This window comes from Heterocephalus glaber, unplaced genomic scaffold, assembly GCF_053883595.1.
Source record: "Heterocephalus glaber isolate CG9 unplaced genomic scaffold, H.glaber_assembly_v1.0 deba00001004, whole genome shotgun sequence".
NCBI lineage: Eukaryota > Metazoa > Chordata > Mammalia > Rodentia > Bathyergidae > Heterocephalus > Heterocephalus glaber.
In genome coordinates, this window is record NW_028258179.1 from 10,588,718 (window position 1) to 10,608,756 (window position 20,039).

The 20,039-nt window shown below is 52.2% G+C and overlaps 1 protein-coding gene across 4 annotated transcripts in view; it reads right to left on the reverse strand.

The window, feature by feature from the left end:
* Positions 1-2,492: 2,492 nt before the first annotated feature.
* Positions 2,493-20,039, reverse strand: part of Ndufa10 (NADH:ubiquinone oxidoreductase subunit A10) — a 40,233-nt gene continuing 22,686 nt past the window's right edge. For 2 of the 4 annotated variants that reach the window (XM_004868426.4, XM_004868425.4), the window contains exon 10: positions 2,493-2,744. In XM_004868426.4, the coding sequence (XP_004868483.1) occupies positions 2,676-2,744 (69 nt within the window). In that variant the 3' untranslated portion in view covers positions 2,493-2,675. Of the gene's footprint in view, positions 2,745-5,332; positions 5,456-19,568; positions 19,620-20,039 lie in introns of those variants that run through there. The other 2 variants (XR_002390429.2, XM_087209565.1) reach the window with 2 other exon arrangements.

Genomic DNA, 20,039 nt, shown 5'->3' on the forward strand with positions numbered 1-20,039 from the left:
TTAAGAAAGCACAGAAAGGAGCAAATCTATACATCTAAAGATAGGATTTGTGGTTTCACTGGCTTCCTGTTAGAGGGATCCCTAGCAGCTTCTTCTGGAGGGGTCGCTGCTGGCTCCTCTGCAGAAGGTGTGGAACTGGAGCCCCCACAGCAAGGCACCAGACCCTGGGCTGGCTGGGGCCAGGCTGTCTCCTCGGTAAAATCCCACCCAGTAGGAAATGATCGTGGGCTGGGTGGCGGCTGGGGACGCATCCATCCTGCTTTCTGGCTCATGATTTTCCTAGAGCAAAGTCTTCAAGTGCCCCGCTCTATTCACACCCAGACGCAAACCCCCAAATCACCCAGGCTCGCGGTTCCACTCATCCAGTCTGACAGCCCCTGCCGCCACTGCCCACATGCTTCTCCTCTACAGGGCCGAGGGCGAGGCAGTAATCACTGCATTCTGCCCACCCCCACACGACTGGACAGCAAGGACAGAGACTGTGCTTTCTACCGAAAGGCAGAGGCCTGTGTGCATCTTGGCTCTGACATGTCCTGGTAGGAACAGCTGATCTGCAAACTCCTTCCGGTGCACAGGGCGCAGAGTCCAACCTGATTAGTGACCAATGGGTTGTTGAATAAAGGGACAAATACAGGAGCCATCTTCATTGCAACTGAACTGCAGAAAGAACCCAACACCTAAGCCAAGTGGCGCACAGCACTGAGGGTCCTGGTGCCCGGCACACCTGTGCCCCGCAGGCCCCTCCTCCTGCTGCTCTGCGATGGCCTCCTCAGGCCAAGGTGGCTGTGCCACAGCCTGGGGCCACATCTGCCTCCAGGACAGCAGTCAGAAGCAGCCTGACTCAGGTGGGGACCTCGGGTGCTCCCTGGGGCGAGTCCTGCTCTGCCCAGGTGGACTAAGGGCCCTGTGTGACCCCCCAGAAGCTCAGGTTGTTAAATTTTGGTTACTTTCAAATGTGATAAAACAAAAAGCTACTTTAGAAAAAAATAAGAACTTTAATTCAAAATTTTCAAATTTACAATAAATACCTCTAAGAATAAAGCACAGACACAAAACTGTACTGCTGCAAGGTGTGCCGAGTCCCTAACCTTCAGAGTACCGAGAAACCCCATATTTGGAATGCAGGACTTTATTTCAACCCTGGTTATTATTTTTTTAAGAGCTGCATTTTTGTGGAACCAAATCATGTCGTGTGCTGAAGCAGGAGACAGGGGCATCTCTCAGCTTCCTCTTCAGGGTTTCCAGTGGGAGAGACGACCAGGAGTGTGTACTCCTTTCTCTGCCCATTTTCCATATTCCTTCATTTCCGGGAAATGAAGCAGTGGATTCCACACAATCGTCACACCGTGTCAAGGGAGCCACACAGGGCAGGCATCAACCCACATGGCTCTCACTGGCCAGGGTCCCCGCACACTGCTGTGCCTCCCCGGGGCCGTGCAGCACTGAGGACAATGCCTGTCCACATTGGGCTTCAGTGAGCAGCCAGCTCCTCCGGGCCAGATGAGAAAATCCGCCGGAATTACAGACACACTCCCCTGCCCCTCGTGGGTCTGAGGCACTCATACCAGGGACGCGGCTGCAATGGCCCAACGCCAAGTTGCCCTTCCTTTTTGTGATTAAAGCAATTAGCACTTATATCCGGGCCCCAAGGCAAACTTGCTGGGAAACTTTATTTTCATAGTGTAAGGCATGAAAGGAAGGTTGGAGGGAGGATGGGCAGAGGGCGGTGGGATGTACCCTTCTCCAGCTTGCTCCGCAGCAGCGATGCCTGACAGGACTTCCTGCAAGATGAAAACGTGTGCTTCTGCACCATACACCGAGCCACAGGCCACATGTACTGGACGCTTAAACTGTGTCCCGTACAACTGAGAAACGACACATTTTAATTGATTTAAATGTAAATCTCAACATATAGATAAGTTGCTGCCCAGACAGCACAGTAATGCTGAACTACAGCTATCCTGCAAGAAACAGTCCTAAGAAATTCTCTAAGAAAGGAACATGATTTTCTTCCGCACTGCTCACCACTGAGTCCTGACAGGCAATGAGGCCAAGTGCTGCTGTCCCTTCCTTCCACCTTCTAGCTCAGTCTCCCTGTGAGGACGGGGCTCAGGGCCACATGGGGATGGGCATCATGTGACCCGGGGCTGAAATTCCTTTTAAATCATACACGCAGTGGTATAATCTACGGCCACTTTCCCCCTTTTTGTAATTCTTCTCCACTTTTTCTCTTTGTTCTAAGAGATTGCTAAACCAGGAAAAAGGGCTGGAGAAAACCTCTTTAATATGGCATACCTGAATTAAACTGAACCACATGAAGCTGCACAGCGTGGGGAGCATGGGTGAAGACACGTATGTGTGTGTATGTAAGAAGTTCCATGGAAACTGCTTTATTTCTGGAAGCCTGAAGCTGCATGACCCAGGGCCTTCACTAGTGACCATATCCTCTCCATAGGAATACAGATGACTCTAGATAAAGCAAGGAGGTTCCAAACCTTTTAAACGGCAGTTGTTCCTGCCACTTTATTTACCACAGGGAAGATGCCTTTGCTAGGCCCTTTCTTCTGCTGTGTGATTTTCTGACCCACGCCCCCCCACAGCTGGAAAGCCCCGCGGCGTCCAGGACCAGACACGTGTTTTTGTCGCGGTGACACAGCTTGCGTGGAGGGTGCCGTTCACTTCAGCCAGATCCACTTGTCACCCACGTCGGCATTGTACCCAGGGGCGTACATGCGGCCCGGCAGCTGTGGGGAAGGCAGCACACAGGATTAGAGAAGGCACGGGTTGAGGTCGCTGTGGGGTGTCTAGCCCCTCGGCCACTCAGCCACTCTGCAACCTGGTCAAGTGCCTGCTCTGCTGTGCAGGTCCTCTGCCTGGATCCAGGGGCGGTGGGGATAACCACAGGGCCACTGGAGAGGGGCCGGGGACTAGTGCAGACAGCGGGGCCAGGCCCAGAAACACTGCATCCTCATGCTGTGACCACCACGCCTAGAAAGTGGACTCTAGAAATTCAGGAATGGGGCCACAGCAGGACAGCTGCGGAACCACAGATGAGCTGCGGGCTGAAGCTGTGAGGGTAACCCTCAGCCCTCTCCCTGCGGCCTCCAAGCCCTATAGGGCCTCTCCTTCAGGGCCCCAAGGGCAGCCTCCAGGCAAACACAGGGTGCAGGTCAGGGCAGCAACAAGAGGTTGCTCCACACAGCAGGCGTCGGCAGGCGCCTGCTCCCGGAGCAGTGACCCGGCGGGCTGCAGACAGACTTCCAGGAGAGAGGCTGCAGTGTGTGGGGCACAGGCAAGCCCGCTACCATAATTTCTTAGGTGGGAGAGAGGACTGAACCCAAGGCCTTCATACTGAGCTACATCCTAGCTCTTTTTTATTTTGAGCCAGAGTCTCAATAAACCTCTAAATCACCCAGGCTAGGCTTGAACTTGCAATCCTCCTACCCAGCCTCCGGAGTGCTGATATAACAGGTGTGCGCCCATTGAGCACTGTAGCTTTTATCAAGTTATAGCAAGTGGGAACGGAAAACTGAGTTCACTCATACTTCAAGTCAATATGGACAAGCAGCACATTTGTACCCAACAAGCACACACTGCCTCCCAATCCTGCCCTCTGCAAGAATAAGCACTAGGACCTCCTCCTCTGACAGCAGAAGGTGGCGGCAGCTGGCACACCAGCCTCAGGCAGCCTCTGCAAGAGCACCACGCAGGGCCAGGAGCACCCCAGCTCATGCCCGTGAGTGCCAGCAGCACCCAGGCTGTCCCTGAGGCCAAAGAGCTCAGAGACAAAGGCAGCCCAAGCTCTGGGGCTTCAGAGGCCCAAGTCCACTCGCCTCTCTTGGAGAGCCTTGCTGTCCAGCTGCAGTCTGGGGAAGCCTGTAACGGGCTCTCTGAGCCTGGAAGTGGGTGATCCCTGCTGGACCTGGGCTGGTTCTGGCTTCCAGCCAGGCGTACGGTGTGTATGACAGTTTTATCTGAGTACCACGCCTATTCTGGGACACGAAAGGAGAAAGCCCAGCTTCCCAGGAGTTGGTGATCTTGGGCTGAGACCAGGAAGGGGGCAGAATCACACTGGGATCCAGCAGGGAACAGAGTGCAGGCAGGCATCAGAGGTGGGCACTCGGGTTAGGAGGGAGCCCTGGGTTCCCAGCCTTCCGACCCCGGTGCTGGCAGAAACTTGGGCTGGAAGCACTGTGCACCCTGTGCCACAGGGGTGGCGACAGGACACCTGTCACGGCCCCCAGAATAACAGGAAGGTGCTCTGCTCAGGAGGGTGGGCTAGGTCTGGCTATGCAGAGGACCAAGAGGCAACTAGAAAACCTCGTCTGCAGCTGAGACTAAGAGGGAGGCAGCACCACCAGAACTGAGAGGAGTACAGGTGACGGATAGAGAAGATGCTGTGGAGAGGACTTGGAGTCTGGGATGAACAGGTCTGGACAGAGAGCTGAAAGGGAGGTACACAGGCCCAGGAGGGGACAGGGAGGGCCATGGTCACAGCACTTGACACAGGGGGCCTCAGGCCAGATGGTGGCCAAGAAGTGCCCGCCAGAGCAGGGCAGGAGAATGGTGGGAGAAGAGACCATGGTGGCGTGACAGGCAGCCAGTAATACAGGAGGACAGGCAGGCGAGGCTGCCTTTTCACAGCATGCTTCCCTGAGCCCGGCAAAAGAGCGTGGATGTGACAGCCGCAGATGGGTTAAGGACCTCAGATGAGGGCTGGGCCCAAAGCCATCCCCACGTCCTGCGAGAGGGCTCCATCAGAGGCGGACGTGAAGGCGGCGATGGGTGTGATGGCCAGGGTGACCTGAGGCTGGGGCCGGGGATGCAGGTGCCTCTAGGAGCTGGGAGAAGAAAGGAACCAGAGCCCTGGCAGAGGGCGTCACTCGGCGTTGGGACTCAGACTGCCGTGACAGGGCGCTAATCCAGGAGGGTCTGCTTTCTGTGAGGAGATAGAGCCCAGGACAGACACACAGGCAGGAGCAGGCTGCTGCCAGCACAGACCCTCAGGCAAGGCTGGGCCCCGCCCCAGAACTGCCAGGAAAAGCGCTGTTCAAGTGGCCTCACAGCGAAGGGGGTCCTCGCAGATTTACCAACCGGACCAACCTGCAGAGTGCTGCCACCCCAAGAACAGAGTGCTCACAGCGCCCACAGATCGCCAGAAAGGTTTTGCATGGATCAACAACAGCCAGGCGCAGCTGCCTAGAAATGCATGGCCACACAGCTGACACAGTAGCCCTTTCAGAGGACAGGCTGGACATGGCAGTGTGGCTGCTTTTACCTTTGCAAACGGAATTTTAAACCAGAGCAAATGAAAGCTAATGGAATGTCAAACCTGCTGAGCCTGGCCAGTATCTGCTGATCGCCTCACATACCCACGCTCTGGGCTTTGTGGATGGTGTTTATCTGGACTCTGAAATCCAGGGGCTGCTCAGGTCCTGGGGTCTCTCTTCAGTGCCTGTGAGCCAACAGGGACCCATGAGAGGCTTTTCATTTGGAGGATCTCACACAGAAAGAATGCAGATCAGCTTATTTTACATTACTATTTCACACCAGCATCTAATTTAAAATTAGCCTTCAGGGGCCAGGGACTTAGCTCAGTGGTTCTGCCACCTGCCTCACAAGCGCAAGGTCCAGAGTTTGATCCCCGGTACCAAAAAAATAAAAAATAAAATAAGCCTTCAACCTCCAAAATACAGTCCACTCCCATCACACCAGGAAAAGCCCAAAATGCTGGGGGGAGCCTGAGAGAAGACAGCGTCGAGCCTCGAGGGGCAGAGCCAAGTGAGATCTTCGTGCTCAGGAAGTGCACAGGAGCCTTCCCCACAGGTGTGTGCCCACACGCCCTGACAAGATGGACATCCAACCCTGCCAGCTTCCACGGCCTGCTGGGGAGGGGCTGACTGAGGGCCCCCAGAGACCCTCACTGGTCTCTAGACTGCAGGCGCTTTGGACTTACTCAGCTCACAGTGTTTTAGTACAGTCAGTACTTTTAGGAGGCCGCTTCCCAATACCTCCCATTAACAATCAAACAGCTGTTTGTTTACTAAAGTAAGGAGGCACAGTAAATTACAAACAAGTGTTCAGAGCTCCTCCAGAGAGGAGGCCCCCGAGAGGAGCTCGCCCTGCCCAGGCCAGCGAAATGGTCCACCCTGAGGTGCGGGCCAGGCACTGAGGAGCCCCACTGCCCAGTCAGGATGACCCTGGGCTGGCGCAGCATCCCATCCCCAGGAGCCTGGTCACAGGGTGGAGCTGCACCCACAAGGGTGGCTCCAGCACAGCTCAGGTTTGCACCCCTGTCCAGCTTGCTCGAGGGTCTGGACCTGCATCTGCGCTGCACCACACACCACTGGAGGCTTGCAAAAGCATCTCTGCTCCCCAGTTACTTAACAGTGTGCAAATGTGCACACCAGGAGCCAGGTTTAATTGAGGCTAACATTTAAACAGTGAAAGCTGCAGCAATCTCGGCCTACAGTCTGGGGGTTAATGCCCCACAGAGCGGGAGCTCTCCTGCCCCTCCCTCCACCCTGCCCCTCCTACACATGATGCTGCCTGGGAAGGAGGCAGACAGGAAACACAAGCCAGGCTGGCTCCTGAGTGACAGAGAAGGAGCGCCCGTCCTGTATCTTTGCAGCCCTCTGAGCAGGCAGCAGGTGCAGGTACGTCTTTCTTCATGGCAAAGACGAGCAGCTTGCTGAGGCCGCGTAGCTCAGGTCCACTGGGCCAGAATCTGAGCGCCTGTCCCCGGGTGGCTCCTGCTCCCCGCCCTGCCTGCCTTGTCCCACCCCTTCCAGCCTGTGGGGACCTGTGCTACCGCACCACACAGTTCCTAGTGCTCCCTGCTACAGCACTCAATGCCCTGCAGATTTATCTGCTTAGGACAAACCTCCAGAAAGGGAACTGCCTGCTTAAGGAAAAACAATCAACAAATGGAGCAGCAGGTGCCGACGAAGCCACTAGAGTGGGCTCAACTTAATCATGTGGAAGCTCTGGTCAGGATCACCACGCTGTGCTCAGCACATAGGCTGACTCAGGGCTTCGGCTCCCCCTCAAGGCCTAACCCAGCTCTCGGCCTCTTTCCACCCACTGCAAGGGAGAGGAGGGGAAGCTGGCATCATCCTGCCACTGGTCCACAACAGCAGAGTCCAGGACCAACATCAGAGGCCTTTACAGGGGGCATCACTGACCGTGGCTGCAGGCAAACAGAGAATGAGCGCTGACTCACCCTTGGCAGGGATCCACTCACCCCGGGAGTATTCAGTGAGTGCCCAGGGGTGCTAGGTCCCGTGCAGGGCATTGGGGCACTGCAGGGACAGGATGGCTCATGATGCAGCAGCCAGGAGCTTAAGGGGTGCAGACAAGGCGATGCCCCGAGCTTGTGACTCAGTTCACATGCAGGAGCTGACACTAGCAAAGGCATCCATCTCTCCATACCTCAGGTCAGGCTGTATCTATGCCACGAGGGCCAAGGCTGCACACTGAGCTCCCACTACACAACTCACACGTGCACCACAGCCAAGTCACCCAGCCAGCTGTGCGGACGAATCAGCTGAGGGAAAAACACCCGCGTCTTGTACCTTCTCCTGGAGGAAACTGAACGCCTCCTACACAGGAAGCACGGAGCCCCAACTGCTTTGAGATATGAATGAAAGTCAGCCCCACCTTCGCTAGCTCTAGGGTACACAGAGAAAACACAGGCTTGGAATGTGGGTGGGGCTGGAGAAGGAGCGGAAGGATGAGAAATCTCACCTCACCAGCATGGAGGGACACAGCCTGCAAGGACAGATGGGAGGAGGGACAGGAGGAGGGACGAGCACAGCCAGGAGGAAGCAGGAGGGAGCAGCACACCAGACAGTGCAAGGCACAGCCTGCATGGGGCAGCTGCAGCCTACTGCAGCCCTGGCCTTCAGAACCCCAGGCTTCCAAAACTCGTCCCCTAGCTGCACCCTGGACTCTGGGTGCCCTGAACTCCAGTGCCCCTGGCACCCAGTTACAGCACAGGGGCCCAACCACCTGAGACCCACCAGACCAAACCATGCCAGGTAATGTCAGCAGCTTCTCTCCACGGCAAGGAATAGGTCTGGACTCTCCCTCCACATGTGCACCCTTGACAGCGTGGACAGACGGGATCTGATGCTGGGTGGGTCAAGGTGGCGTCTGGGGGACAGACGGGACGGGGAGAGGGACCCAAGCATAAAAAGCTGCAGAATCACACAGGGGACCCTCTGGGCTTTGGCCGAGGGCCTTCTGTGTAGCAGGGTAAAGCTGATGTGGCTGGGAGGGGCCACTTCCGGAGCTCAGGCAGAATGGCTGCTCCCCTAGGGCTGGGCAACTCTGGGTGGGTCCACTGGCCTCGTGGCACATGTGCACACTGGAGACACCCTAGGCCACAGACTGGTCCTGGACACATCACCCCGGAAGACAGGCGACTCTGGACTCATCAGAAGCTGAAACACAAGTCCCCACAGGCTTAACGCTGACGTGCAAGTAGCTTCACTGCCTGCCAGGAAAATCCTAACACTTGTCACAGAAATAGAACAAGATCAACCATAAAATTTGCAAAGTTCTGCAACCAAGGAAACATTTCCTAACAGGTAAGAGAAAAATGTGACCACAAGTAGAGGAAAAATCAGCCTGATTCAGGAAAGACAAAGGTGACAAACCAGGGAACAAGGACATTAAAACGGCTGTTATGAAAGTGCTCAATATGCTCAAGGAGCCAAAGGAAAGATGACAGTAATACAGAGAGCACTGAAACAGAGAGAACCATGCAGAATATCTGGAGTTAACTGGGAAATTCCTGAAATTTAGCTCTATGGGCTGGGTGTGACAGCCACATGCGCGTGCTGCTCAAGAGCCTACTGCGGGACTAGGCCTGCCATGCTGACCCTCGGATCCACGCCGCCCCCTGCCCTCCCAGACGGCCACCATCACTAGCTGGACAGGAAGGGTCCTGGCCACGCGGGCTCTCCCAACTGGCCCCTGATCACACACACCCACCTGCTTGGCCAAAGTGCCCCAGACCGGTCCTTCCTATTCCTGCCAGAGTCCTCTCAGGCGCTTTCCCTGACCCTTCCCAGCTGTGTCCCCTGAAGAGAAGCTCTTCAACATCTTATCCCTTGGGCTTGTGTTTCTGGGAAGATACACACTAACAGCCTGGAAGTATCAGTGACTTTGAAGACAGCACTAGAGAAAGCACCCAAAATAAGGCATGCAAAGAAAGAGGCCAAAAGCTCACTGCCTCGGGGAGCTCTGTAAGACATCAATCTAACGCATACATATATGACGTCCTCAAAATGAAGGGGAGACAGAAAACATCTGGCATAATAATGACCAAACATTTTCCAAATGCTCTGAAAGCTATACCCTTCAGTTCACGAAACTCAAAAAATCCCACAACAGGTAAAAACCAAGAAAACCACACAGAAGCATGTCATCATTAAACCAGGTAAAACTGACGGTAAAGAGGCCCAGAGGAAATGCACAAAGCAGCCAGAGACAAAGAGGCTCCACAGGTACAGGGACCAATGATACAGGCAACTGCAGACTTCTCACCAGAAACCAGGCCTGGGAAGGGCAGCAGAGCCTCGCGTGCAGGAGGAGAAACTGCTGGCCCAGAGCCCTCTATCCAATCAAAGTGCCTATCGGTAAGTATATTATTTTTTTCAGACAAACATGAGCTAATAGAAGTCGCTGCTACCAGATCTGTGCTAGAAGAACAATCACCAAAGGTTATTTAGCCAGAAGAAAAATGATGCCAGGCAAGACCTAGCTCCCAAGGAATGAAGTGCATCAGAGATGGTGTGGCTCCGAGGTACAGGGCTGGCCTCGCCTGTGAGGCCCTGGCTCCACTGCCACTGCTTGAAGAAGGAAGGGCAAGTGTAGCTAGTAAATCCGCAAGAAAATACAACAGGATGGATGAAAACAGCCCCACAGAAGCCAGCAAGCCTGGCCACGCCTGGGCAAATGCAGGGAGGAAGAGTCATCACAGCTGGGGGACCCACGCCCACCCGAGAAGGCCCCTCTGTGGCAGCTACTGACACCAAAGCTCTGCCTGAGCTTAGGCTTGCAAGGACGGCTCTGCACAGCCCCACCTACCACCCCATGCAGTGTTAGGCTTATCAAGTAAGTGCTGGCAAAAATACCATCGCTGTTTTATGGAAAATAAGTAGAAAGGCACATACTTATCTTAGTGGGACAAGTAGTCTGATGGCAGATACATCCACAAGAGAGGCCACCCAGGAGAAAGACAAGCACAGCTCCTGCATGACCCTGGTGTGCTTTCCTCCACTGGATGTCCCACTACTGCCTCTGAGACTCTCGGTTCTGCCTCGACGTCCTGCCACTGAGTCCTGCCCTGCACCATGAAGTGTGTCCTGATGCCAAGAGGAGCTCATCCCAGGACTCTCCCGTCTGGCTTCACCTACACCGACACCCACTGTGCTCATCTGCACTCCTGCTCACAGAAGCGGGGTGTCTGCCACGATTTCCCATGGTCCCAACAACACAAGCGAACGCTGTCTCTATTCAGAAAGGAGGTGCTAAGCAACGTGACTGGAGCTGGATCTTTCTACTGTCAAGTCCAAACCTTCTACTATACCATATAAGTAACTGCTGAACCAAATTACAACTTAGTGTGGTGACTTGAAAGTAATATAACAGCTCTGTTTGTGTCTTATGCTACCTGTATTGCACTGAATCCCCTCCAATTTCCCTTGCACCTGTCCATCAGCAGAGCACCATGTTGCCTGGGTCTGCAGATGAGAGGTTTCCTGGGCTGGGTGGTCCATGACCCACTCTGGACCTGGAGCAGCTGTCTCTGCTCTCTTCCAGCCCCTTTATGTGTAGCTCAGTGTACTGTGCTCGGGGAACATTCACATCCTAGCTTCACTGTGGGGAGTCACTGATACAGTTTTTACTTGAAATAGTTTTCCTGGAAAACACGTAACACAGTATCATACATACATTCCAGCAGCAAATCCTTTGTTGTATTACTGTGAATAAATGAATTCAAAGAGGAAAAAAAAGAACTGACTGAAGCCCAGCTTAAGCCTCCTGAGTCTGCTTCACCCAGCTGGGGAGAGGAATGGGTTACATTAGGTACGCTCTCAGATGCTCCGAGAATCTTCAAACTACTAAACAGTTCTGGGGTAATTTGGGGATTCCCATTACCAACTCCTATTTTCCATTATTGCATATAAATGCTAATGAACTCTGCTAAGAACTTTTCATTAATTTTAAGGAATATCATAGACATTACTAAAGTCACTTCTTTGTATAGAATTTCCCCAAATTTCCATTATTGTTCAGCATAAATCAAACAAAACTGAAGTTAATTTTCAACAAAACCTTTTCATTTTATCAAAGTCAACTTTAAAAATCATCTTTCTGAAAATAAATGCCTCTATTTAATATATAAACACTATTTACAAAAATATCCATGCTTAGCTGTGATATGCACTGCGAGTTGTCTTCATCTCCCTTCATTTTTACTAGCTACAGAGAGAAGAAAGGCTCCCAGTCTAAGTGCTTGTTTGAATACCCAAAAACAGTATGCTTCCTAAAAACTATGCAACAAAAGTAATACCTGAGTGAAATAGCAGCACTTTGGGTCTGCAGGCTGCTGCCCGTAAGACATTCCCCTCAGCACTTTGTATCCACGGACCCACAACCAGCAATTACGTACAGTGTACCTGGTAAGAAGTTCACCTTCTCTGCTAATTTTCCACGCACAGAAGTATAAACACCTGGGACATACAGATTAACACCAGTTTCGGTGAATTCCCAGGGCACACAGAGAGGCACAAAAATAGGCAAACTGTACCTGCTTCCCTAACTAGCATGGAGTATACTGAAGGTAGTGTGCATCTACTTTCAACTCAGAGAGAATTTGTATTTTAACATAACTGCATATGAAATGGAGTTCTAAGTGAGGTCTCAATACCAGGAGGAAACGCAATCAAGTCTAGCCCGTCTTCTTCCTCAGCATGTTTAGATAGACTGATCTAGTGCTTTTCCATCTACTGCAAGTTTTCTTTTACAGAGAACTTCATAAAGGCAAGATAATAGTGCTAACATATTAAAATTATTAAAAACATTATTTATGGTGCAGGAGAACTTGATACTGAAAATGAAAGCAAACTGAGATAATAAAGAAATAAAAATAGCAGGACAGAAAGCAAAGATTCCGTCGTCCTGGCAACAATAAGGACAATGCCTTCTTGTGGCAGCAGCAGTGGCGGCAGCAGCAGCAGCAGCAGCAGCAGCAGCAAAGCAGCAGCAGCAGCAGCAAAGCAGCAGCAGCAGCAGCAAAGCAGCAGCAGCAGAGCGGTGCCCTCATCGGTCCGTCTCTCTCTGCAGGTCCTGCTCACCCAAGATACTCCAACTCCTCCCCACAATCCCTAGTCCAAAGAGACCTTGCCAAGGCCTCTCTGCATCCCCCCACATTACCCTCCACAGAGCCCAAGATGGGGCATGGCCCACGTGTGGCTCCTTGTGGGTTCCTGGGCCCCAAGCTGGCCACTCCCCATGGGTGGTTCTCTTTCCACGATTCCTTCCTTCTCTCCAAAGTGCATGCCCTGGGCCGGGGATTTAGCTCAGTGGTTTTGACGCCTGCTGCGCAAGCGCAAGGACCCGAGTTTGATCCCCGGTAGCAAAAAAAAAAAAAAAAAAGTGCATGCCCTGACCCCAGGCCTGACATGCCAGGTCTCCAACCTGACGTGCCCAGGCGAGCCTCTCTGAGGCACTACTGTCCCTCTCCAGGAGTGGGGCTATGATATGGTCTTCTACTCACAAACAGCTATCTCAGAAGCACTGTCTTTACAAGGGCAGAACTTAATTACATTTTATGAAAAGTAGTTGAGTAGGAGTCTGAAGAGAAAAGCCTGCTATTTTATTAAAACTACACTGAAAGGCCGGCGAAGGATCAGGTTACGGCGAGTTGCTGGACTCAGTCTGGTGAGCTGCTGCCAGGCAGGAACTGTGTCGTCCACTGGTTTTGATGGTTTTTAAAAACCCATGACCCACATTTCTGGCCTGAATGGTAAGAGATGCACTCTTCCCCAGTGTGAAGGCTGGAGTAGGGCCTCCTCCCCATGCACACCTGCTCTGCGCGGCTGGCCCCAAACCTGGAAGTGCTCTGCAGGGCAACCCTTCCTGGGTTCCTTCGAGTCCAGGTTACTAGATACCATGAGAAGCACGCCTGGGCCCCCAGAGTAAAGCCCTTATGCAAGTCCACTGCTACAAAGAGCCATTTTCCATCTCTGAGCTCCCTATGCCCAGGCCACCCCAGTGCTACTTTCTGGTGACCTCTCAGTCTTCCACTTCTCTTCCTCATGCATTTACTACCTGGGTGAGGAAAGACAATGACCCCCGCCACCCCCAGCCTTCCTACTCATCACCTTTCCCTTGCACTGATGCACTGACCCTTCATGATAGTTTGCTTAGTTCTAAAAGACTGCCTGGCATGGGGGCCCACGTCTGTAACCGTAGTACTCTGGGAGGCTAAGGCAGGAGGAACCTAAGTTAAAGCCCAGCCTGAGCTACACGGCACCTTAGGGAGATCCTGTCTCAAAGTATTAAAAAGGGCTGTGGACACAGATCAGCGAAAAGGCCTTGGGGTCAATTCCCAGTACCACCACCACAAAGAAAAAAAAGCCCAAGAGGCAAGTGCCAGTTCGGCTGTGCCAGGGAAGGGCACATCACCTTGGTAACGGGTCCCCGGAAGGCACAGAGCAGTCACAGCCCAGGTCTCAGCACCTCTCACCAACACTAGGAACGCTCCCTGACCTCTCTGCCCTTGGCTCTGGCCCACGGTCAGCCACACACAGGCACAGTGGCTCCCTCAGCACATCGCCCGGACTGTGCCTGGCTCACTCTGCATGGAGAGCATGGCAAGTCTTCCCTGCAGCCTGCAGCCCCTCCTGCCTGTCCCGCTGCCAGTGAACCTCACAGTGGCTCCCCACGGTCCCTGCCCCTCTCTCTGCTGGCAGCCTTGCCACCCTGCCTATCTGTTTACCATCCACTCCCACCAGGATGCCCGCTCCTGGAAGCAAGGCCTCCTCACTCAGTGCTGAAGCAGCACCCAGCAGAATGAATGGTGAAATGAGGAGACAGAGTCTGAGGGAGCCTGTGGCAGGGCATCGTGTCGAGGACTGGGCAGGCTGTCACTTCGGATACCTAGAGCTCCTAAGATGCTGTCTCCAGGACAGAATTCTGATTATTAAAAGAAGGCAAGAACTCCCTCATCAGCCAGTTTCCCTTCTGAGCCTGCAGGGTGGAGATGTAATGAATTCTCCATCCTCAGGGAAAGTTCCTTGGGCAAATACCTATTGAGACAGAAGACACAGAATTTCCAACTCAGAGGGATATTCCTAGAATGGATAAAGAGGGAACCTGCAGCAAAGCAGCCCTCGATCACAAGGGGCAATGGAGGAGCCAGCTGAGGTCTGCAAGGCCTCTGATGAGAAGCCCAGAAGCTGTCAGATGCACTTCGAGCTCTGCTGAGTATCGGGCTCATAATGCAACACATGCTGACAACCAGGGGCTACTAAAGCTGCAGCTGCCCCAGGCGCTTCCTAAGAGCTGTCGGGAGACAGGACACAGGCTCTCCTCACGTGGCTCTGGGGGGTGCAAATTCACACTGCCTCCAGGGTCCCCTAAGTCCCAGATCCTTGGGACCTGGGCAGGGTGGCTAGAGTTAGCTCATGGTGCAGGACATCCAGTTAAATGAAATATTCAGGACACTCCTCCATTTAGAAAGCATCTGCCCTTCACTCAAGGACCAGGCCTCCCAAGGTCTCTCAGACATATTTTCACTAAAGGCTCAGGGATGAGGCCCACACAGCAAGGGCTGAGGACTCAGTCTCCAAAACTGGGGAGAAACGAGCCACCAAGGGTAAGAACAAGAAAGAAACCAGGCACTGCCAGATACACAAGGCAGTCAACTGTGTTTATAGAATTAAAGAGAAGTGGTTAAAAATACAAGTAAGGAACAGGAACCCAACAAGACCCAGAAAGCACTGGCATAAGGAAAAAGATTCAAATCCAGACCTGTCTTTTGCCACTCAAACGCCCAAGGACAGAAAAGCCAGGACGATCTAACAGAGGAAAGGAGATTGTAAAACTCGATGAAAACAATCTAGGGTCAAAGCGCTTTTCCTCTTTCCACGAATTAGCACCATACCTGTAACTTCTACCCACAAAGAATCAACAAGTTCACAGGGCGCACGGTGTGGAGCGGATGCAGAGCAGCGGAACGAGTAGAACACCACCCCCTGGCTGCATCAGTCCTACTCCGCTTTAAGTTTCTCTGAAGTTGCGAGTTGTTTCTGGAATTTTATTAGCCTTCCAATGTTAATCAGTACTATATACACTTTGCACGCTGTTGGTGAAGTCTGGCTAAAGCACATGCATTTTCAACTTAAAAACCAAACACACACACACACACACACACACACACACACACACACACACACACACACACACACCTTCCTAGCAGGGAGAAACCACACCCAGGGTACTGGGGATCAAGGACCCCTGCTCTAAGAAGCACCTTGTGCTAGTCCAGGCTCCTCCCCTCCTGAAAGGAACCGCTGCTGCAGCTCCTGGACAGATGCCTCCCATTCCCTGCCACACCCATGTGCATACACAGCTTTGTGCAGATCGCTTCAGACTCGCTTGGCTTTCCTCTGATGAGAGGCTGGTTCTGCGTTTCCTTAGTCACTCCTCCTTTCTAACACACATACAGCAAAACCCAAACCCTTCTCTAAGAAGCTCTGTTCTCTTTAGATCTTCATTTACAGCTTCTTCCTGTAATATGTAATTCTCCAAGACAGTATTTAATTTGCTTAGCAATTAGAAATTCACAGCGATTCCACTAACCCTCAGAACTCTGACCCAACTACGAGCAACTCAACAGCCCGTCCTTTCCTGGTGACCTCTGAGGCGAGGGCTCTGGGGACAAATGCCCATGCTCTGCTCTCTATCTGAGAGGCCAACCGCTCCTGTCTCAGGCCTTTTCTTCCTGCCCACCTCCCTGTCCTCCAGGCCTAACAACCCTGCCCGAGCCATGGGACCCAGAGGACAGGAGGGGATCTTAGGAACTACATTTTCCTGACAGCTGCCCTCATTAGCACTGGATTTTAAATAGTTTCCAAGGGAATCAAAAAAGTGGGAGAAATAGATTTTATAGTTAGGATTTTACTTTTTTAATGTGCTTTAAAGCAGTGGGTGTTTTCCCTCAGCGTGGGACAGAACTGTGGCTGGAACCACCTGCCTACTGAATGACTGCATGCGAAGAAGCCACCTTTTCTGACTGTGGCCCTGGGACAAAGATGGGACAAGGAGAGGCCGCTCCTGCTCACTCTTCGGGGCGGCTGGGGGCACCCGCTTGTCCCCCAAGGGCCATGGTGAGGCCAGTTGTCAAGTGGTGCTGCACCGGGGGCAGCGTGAGCCCCGGAAGGAGGGGGGCTCCTGCCTGCAGAAGCACCCCTGGAAGCAAGCCCTGCTGCTGGCCAGGCCCGCTGCACAAAGCCAGGAACCTGCCCGGACAGCTGTGTGGGTACACAGCATCCCACCCCACAGTGGCCCCTCTAGAGGGAGACGGTGACTTTCGCTGCTGTGGCTTATGGGAAGCCATGGCTTCGCACAAGAGTGATGTGTGGTACATGAGAACTCTGCTATCCTTAGGGTCTTTCTGTAAATCTAAAACTGTCCTAAAAATTGAAGTTCCTTTCCAAAAATGCTCAGAAGTTTAAAAAAATAGATTTCCCCAACCATCTACTGATTAAAAATTTAACATTTCTAAATATTTACCCATAATTAAAACCACAAGCCCAATACCATACTTTCTCTTTAATGCTCACAAATTAAAGGGTAGACAAGCCACACAAAACACAAGGACGATAAAGAAGTGCTGGATGAACTAACTCCCACGGAGCTGGTGAAAGCGGCTAGGACGCCCAGCTCTTGAGGACGAGCCATGCAGACCCACTCTCCCCTCCCAAACGACCAAGGTGCGGGCAGCACAGCAAGGGCCTGCAGAAGGCACCCAGCAGGGGACACGGCAGCAAGCACTGGTGCGCCAAGGCCAGCGGCTGCTGCCACGGCCTCTCTTGCGCCCTCTCAGCAGCAGTGGCGGACAGCAAGACACTGAGCCGAGCCTCGAGCAGTGGAGAACTGTGGGGACAGGGTTCAAAGCCAAAAAGGGAGAGACCTAGTAAAGACGGTCTCTTGGGAAGGGCAAGCTGGAAATCATCAGACCTCACAACACTGAGGCTCAACCCGCCGCCCAGTCTCTGAATGGATTCAGGTGATCTGTCTGCCCTGCAGCACCTGCCCAGGATGATACAACACATCCTCCTCAGGAGTAAGGAACACTCGCCAAAGCCTCAAGTTACCTTTACACTCTTAAAAATAATGGCTATCACACGAGAAGAGCCACAACAAAAGAACAAAAACTAACCATGAAGCATACCATGACGGAACGACCAGAACCAAAAGGGGTCGGCCAACCGGACAATGAAGACAACCGCGGAAAGCACAGAGACCTCAGCACAGGACAAGCCTGGTGAGAAGGCCCAGCGCACGACTGGCTGCAGCCTGGGCAGGAGAGCAGAGAGAAGGGCAGAGACACCACTTTGAAGATCGCTCCAGAGGCGGAGCAAGCCTGGGCAGGCTGTGCACTTGCACACTCGGGTGCACACACACTAGAGTAGTGGGGTGAACCCATGGCACGCATGAGATTGTGTTCTTCTTATAGAAGGATGTTAATGTAGAGTTGTTTTTTCTCGACTAAAACCTCAGTACTAGGATTTAATTGCAGCGTTGGGACTTTGCAATAAATAAGCGGGTTCTGGGCTGCAGTTTGGGCGCTCAGTCTCTACAAGGTTTGCCATCACTGCACTAGATTATGCTCAAATCCAAGTCAGAAAATCTCTTTAAAAAGAAAATGAACCTGCCAGAGAAATAAGACATATTATCTTCCGAAGAGGACGGCAACCTATTCATCAGAAACACGAAAGCCAGAAGCACAAAATACTGAAGTTCAAGAATGCTGCAAGAAAAAATGGGTAATTTAGAATTCCATACCCAGTGCAAGTATTCTCTAAGAATTTGGTCCAGAGCTGCTGTGCAGGGCTCATGTCTCCTTGGGGACAGAGGGTGGCCTCCCTGAGGCAGGCCAATGGTGGCAGCAAACAGGAGGCTGGCCACACATACTGAGGGAGGAGCCAGGTCACCCACGCTCCACGATGGGCATGGAACAGATCCTAGCACGAAGCCTGCAGTGTGACACAGGAACTGGAGACAGCTGGGTGAACTTGTGGATTTCACCACAGACAGAGAGGACAGAAATCAATACAGATGTACATGGATACACAGAACTGGAAATCCATATGACACAAACACATAAATGAATAAATAAAGGGAGGGGAAGGGAAAATACTAGTGTAGGGTACAAACTAATGATGTGTAAGGGATGGCAGAATTATAATTTGGCAAATGTCGTAGTAAAAACTGATGTAGTTATGAAAATCAACGAGCGCGAAAACCGGTGAGTGCAAATGTGATGAGGGTACTTTGATGTGGTCTCAAGGTACTTCCCCAAATGTTCAGGACTTAGGAAAAGTGAGGAAGTACCTTTGTTACAAAGATACCATCTTAATCAAGCAATCAAAAGTAACAAAAGCAATGCTGGGACAAATGGGAGTCATACAGTGGCTGGTAAGATGCAGAGGGCCACACACACCCCCTATAAGAAACACCAACACACCCAGACTGAGAGACATGCAGCAGAATCACCGTCCCGACATCTTCAGAGGTGCCAAGGTCTCGGGAGTCACACCAGCCCCAAGGACTAATCTGGATGCCAAGACGAAAGGGACAGTGTGCTGACCGCAGCCGTTGCTCTGTGCTCTAAGCACAGCACTGGCAGCACAAGCTGGTCCTTGGCATGGGGCCTGGGGGCCGGGTGGCAGCAATGTGTGCAAAGGCCCACTTGCTGACTGTGACAGCTGCACAGTGGGTGTTCAGGAAATGTCCTTGTTTGTAAGAATGAGAGCAGAGGGTCTCCCGCTGGAGTGGACCTCACCGACTGGCAGACCCACCCAAACGTGCTCCCCGGCCCCAGCCCAGCACGTGTGACCCCGCAGGCCTGTACCAGGTCCTGAGAATGCCTTGCGGTGCCACACGAGGACCACACGTGGAGACCTGCTCCAGTAGTTTGAAGACAGGTGGGTATCACGGGGCTAACTTCCTGTTGATAGGTTCAGAAATTATTTTCCTGTTTCTGTTATTTTAAAAGTCTGAAATATTCCAAAATAAAAAGCAGACAAAAATAAAGAAAGGCCACTTAACGTAAGTGTGAGAATTTGTTGTCCACAAAGAATTCTTCCAGCAGAAGACCAAGGACCCAAACAGAAACCACAGGAAAGTGTGGGCCAAGTCAGGGTGCACACGGGGGGGGGGGGGGGGACCCGGCCACACCCACCGCAATGCACAGCATGCCCACGTCTCGAGGGGCTTCCAATGCACAGGATCCAGGCACATGACAGAACAGCACAAAGGACAGGAGCCAGGCGACAGAGTTAACAGTATTCTGCAATCTTCACACCGTTCTGGAGCTGGAAAAGTACTAATTTAGGCTTCAATAAATTACAGATGAACATTTTAATTACCAGGGTTAGGACTAGCAAACAAATGGGAGGGGGTGCAAATGAAATTGAAAAAAAATCCAAACAAAAGCAAACAAGAAAGAAAAATAATACACAGAACAGCCAGGAACAGCTTATTACCATAAGCTATTTCAATACAAATCTGTCAAGGATTACAATAAATGCAAATATATAAATATTCCAGATATCCAGACTGGCAAAACTTCTTTAAAAATACTTCCAGTTTATAAGGTATTCACATTAAATACAACTATAGCTGGGCGTGGCAGCATATGCCTGCAATCCCAGCACTTGGGAGGCTGAGGCAGGAGGATCACCTTGTGTTCAAGGCCACCTTGGGCTCCACAATGAGTTCAAGGCCAACCTGAC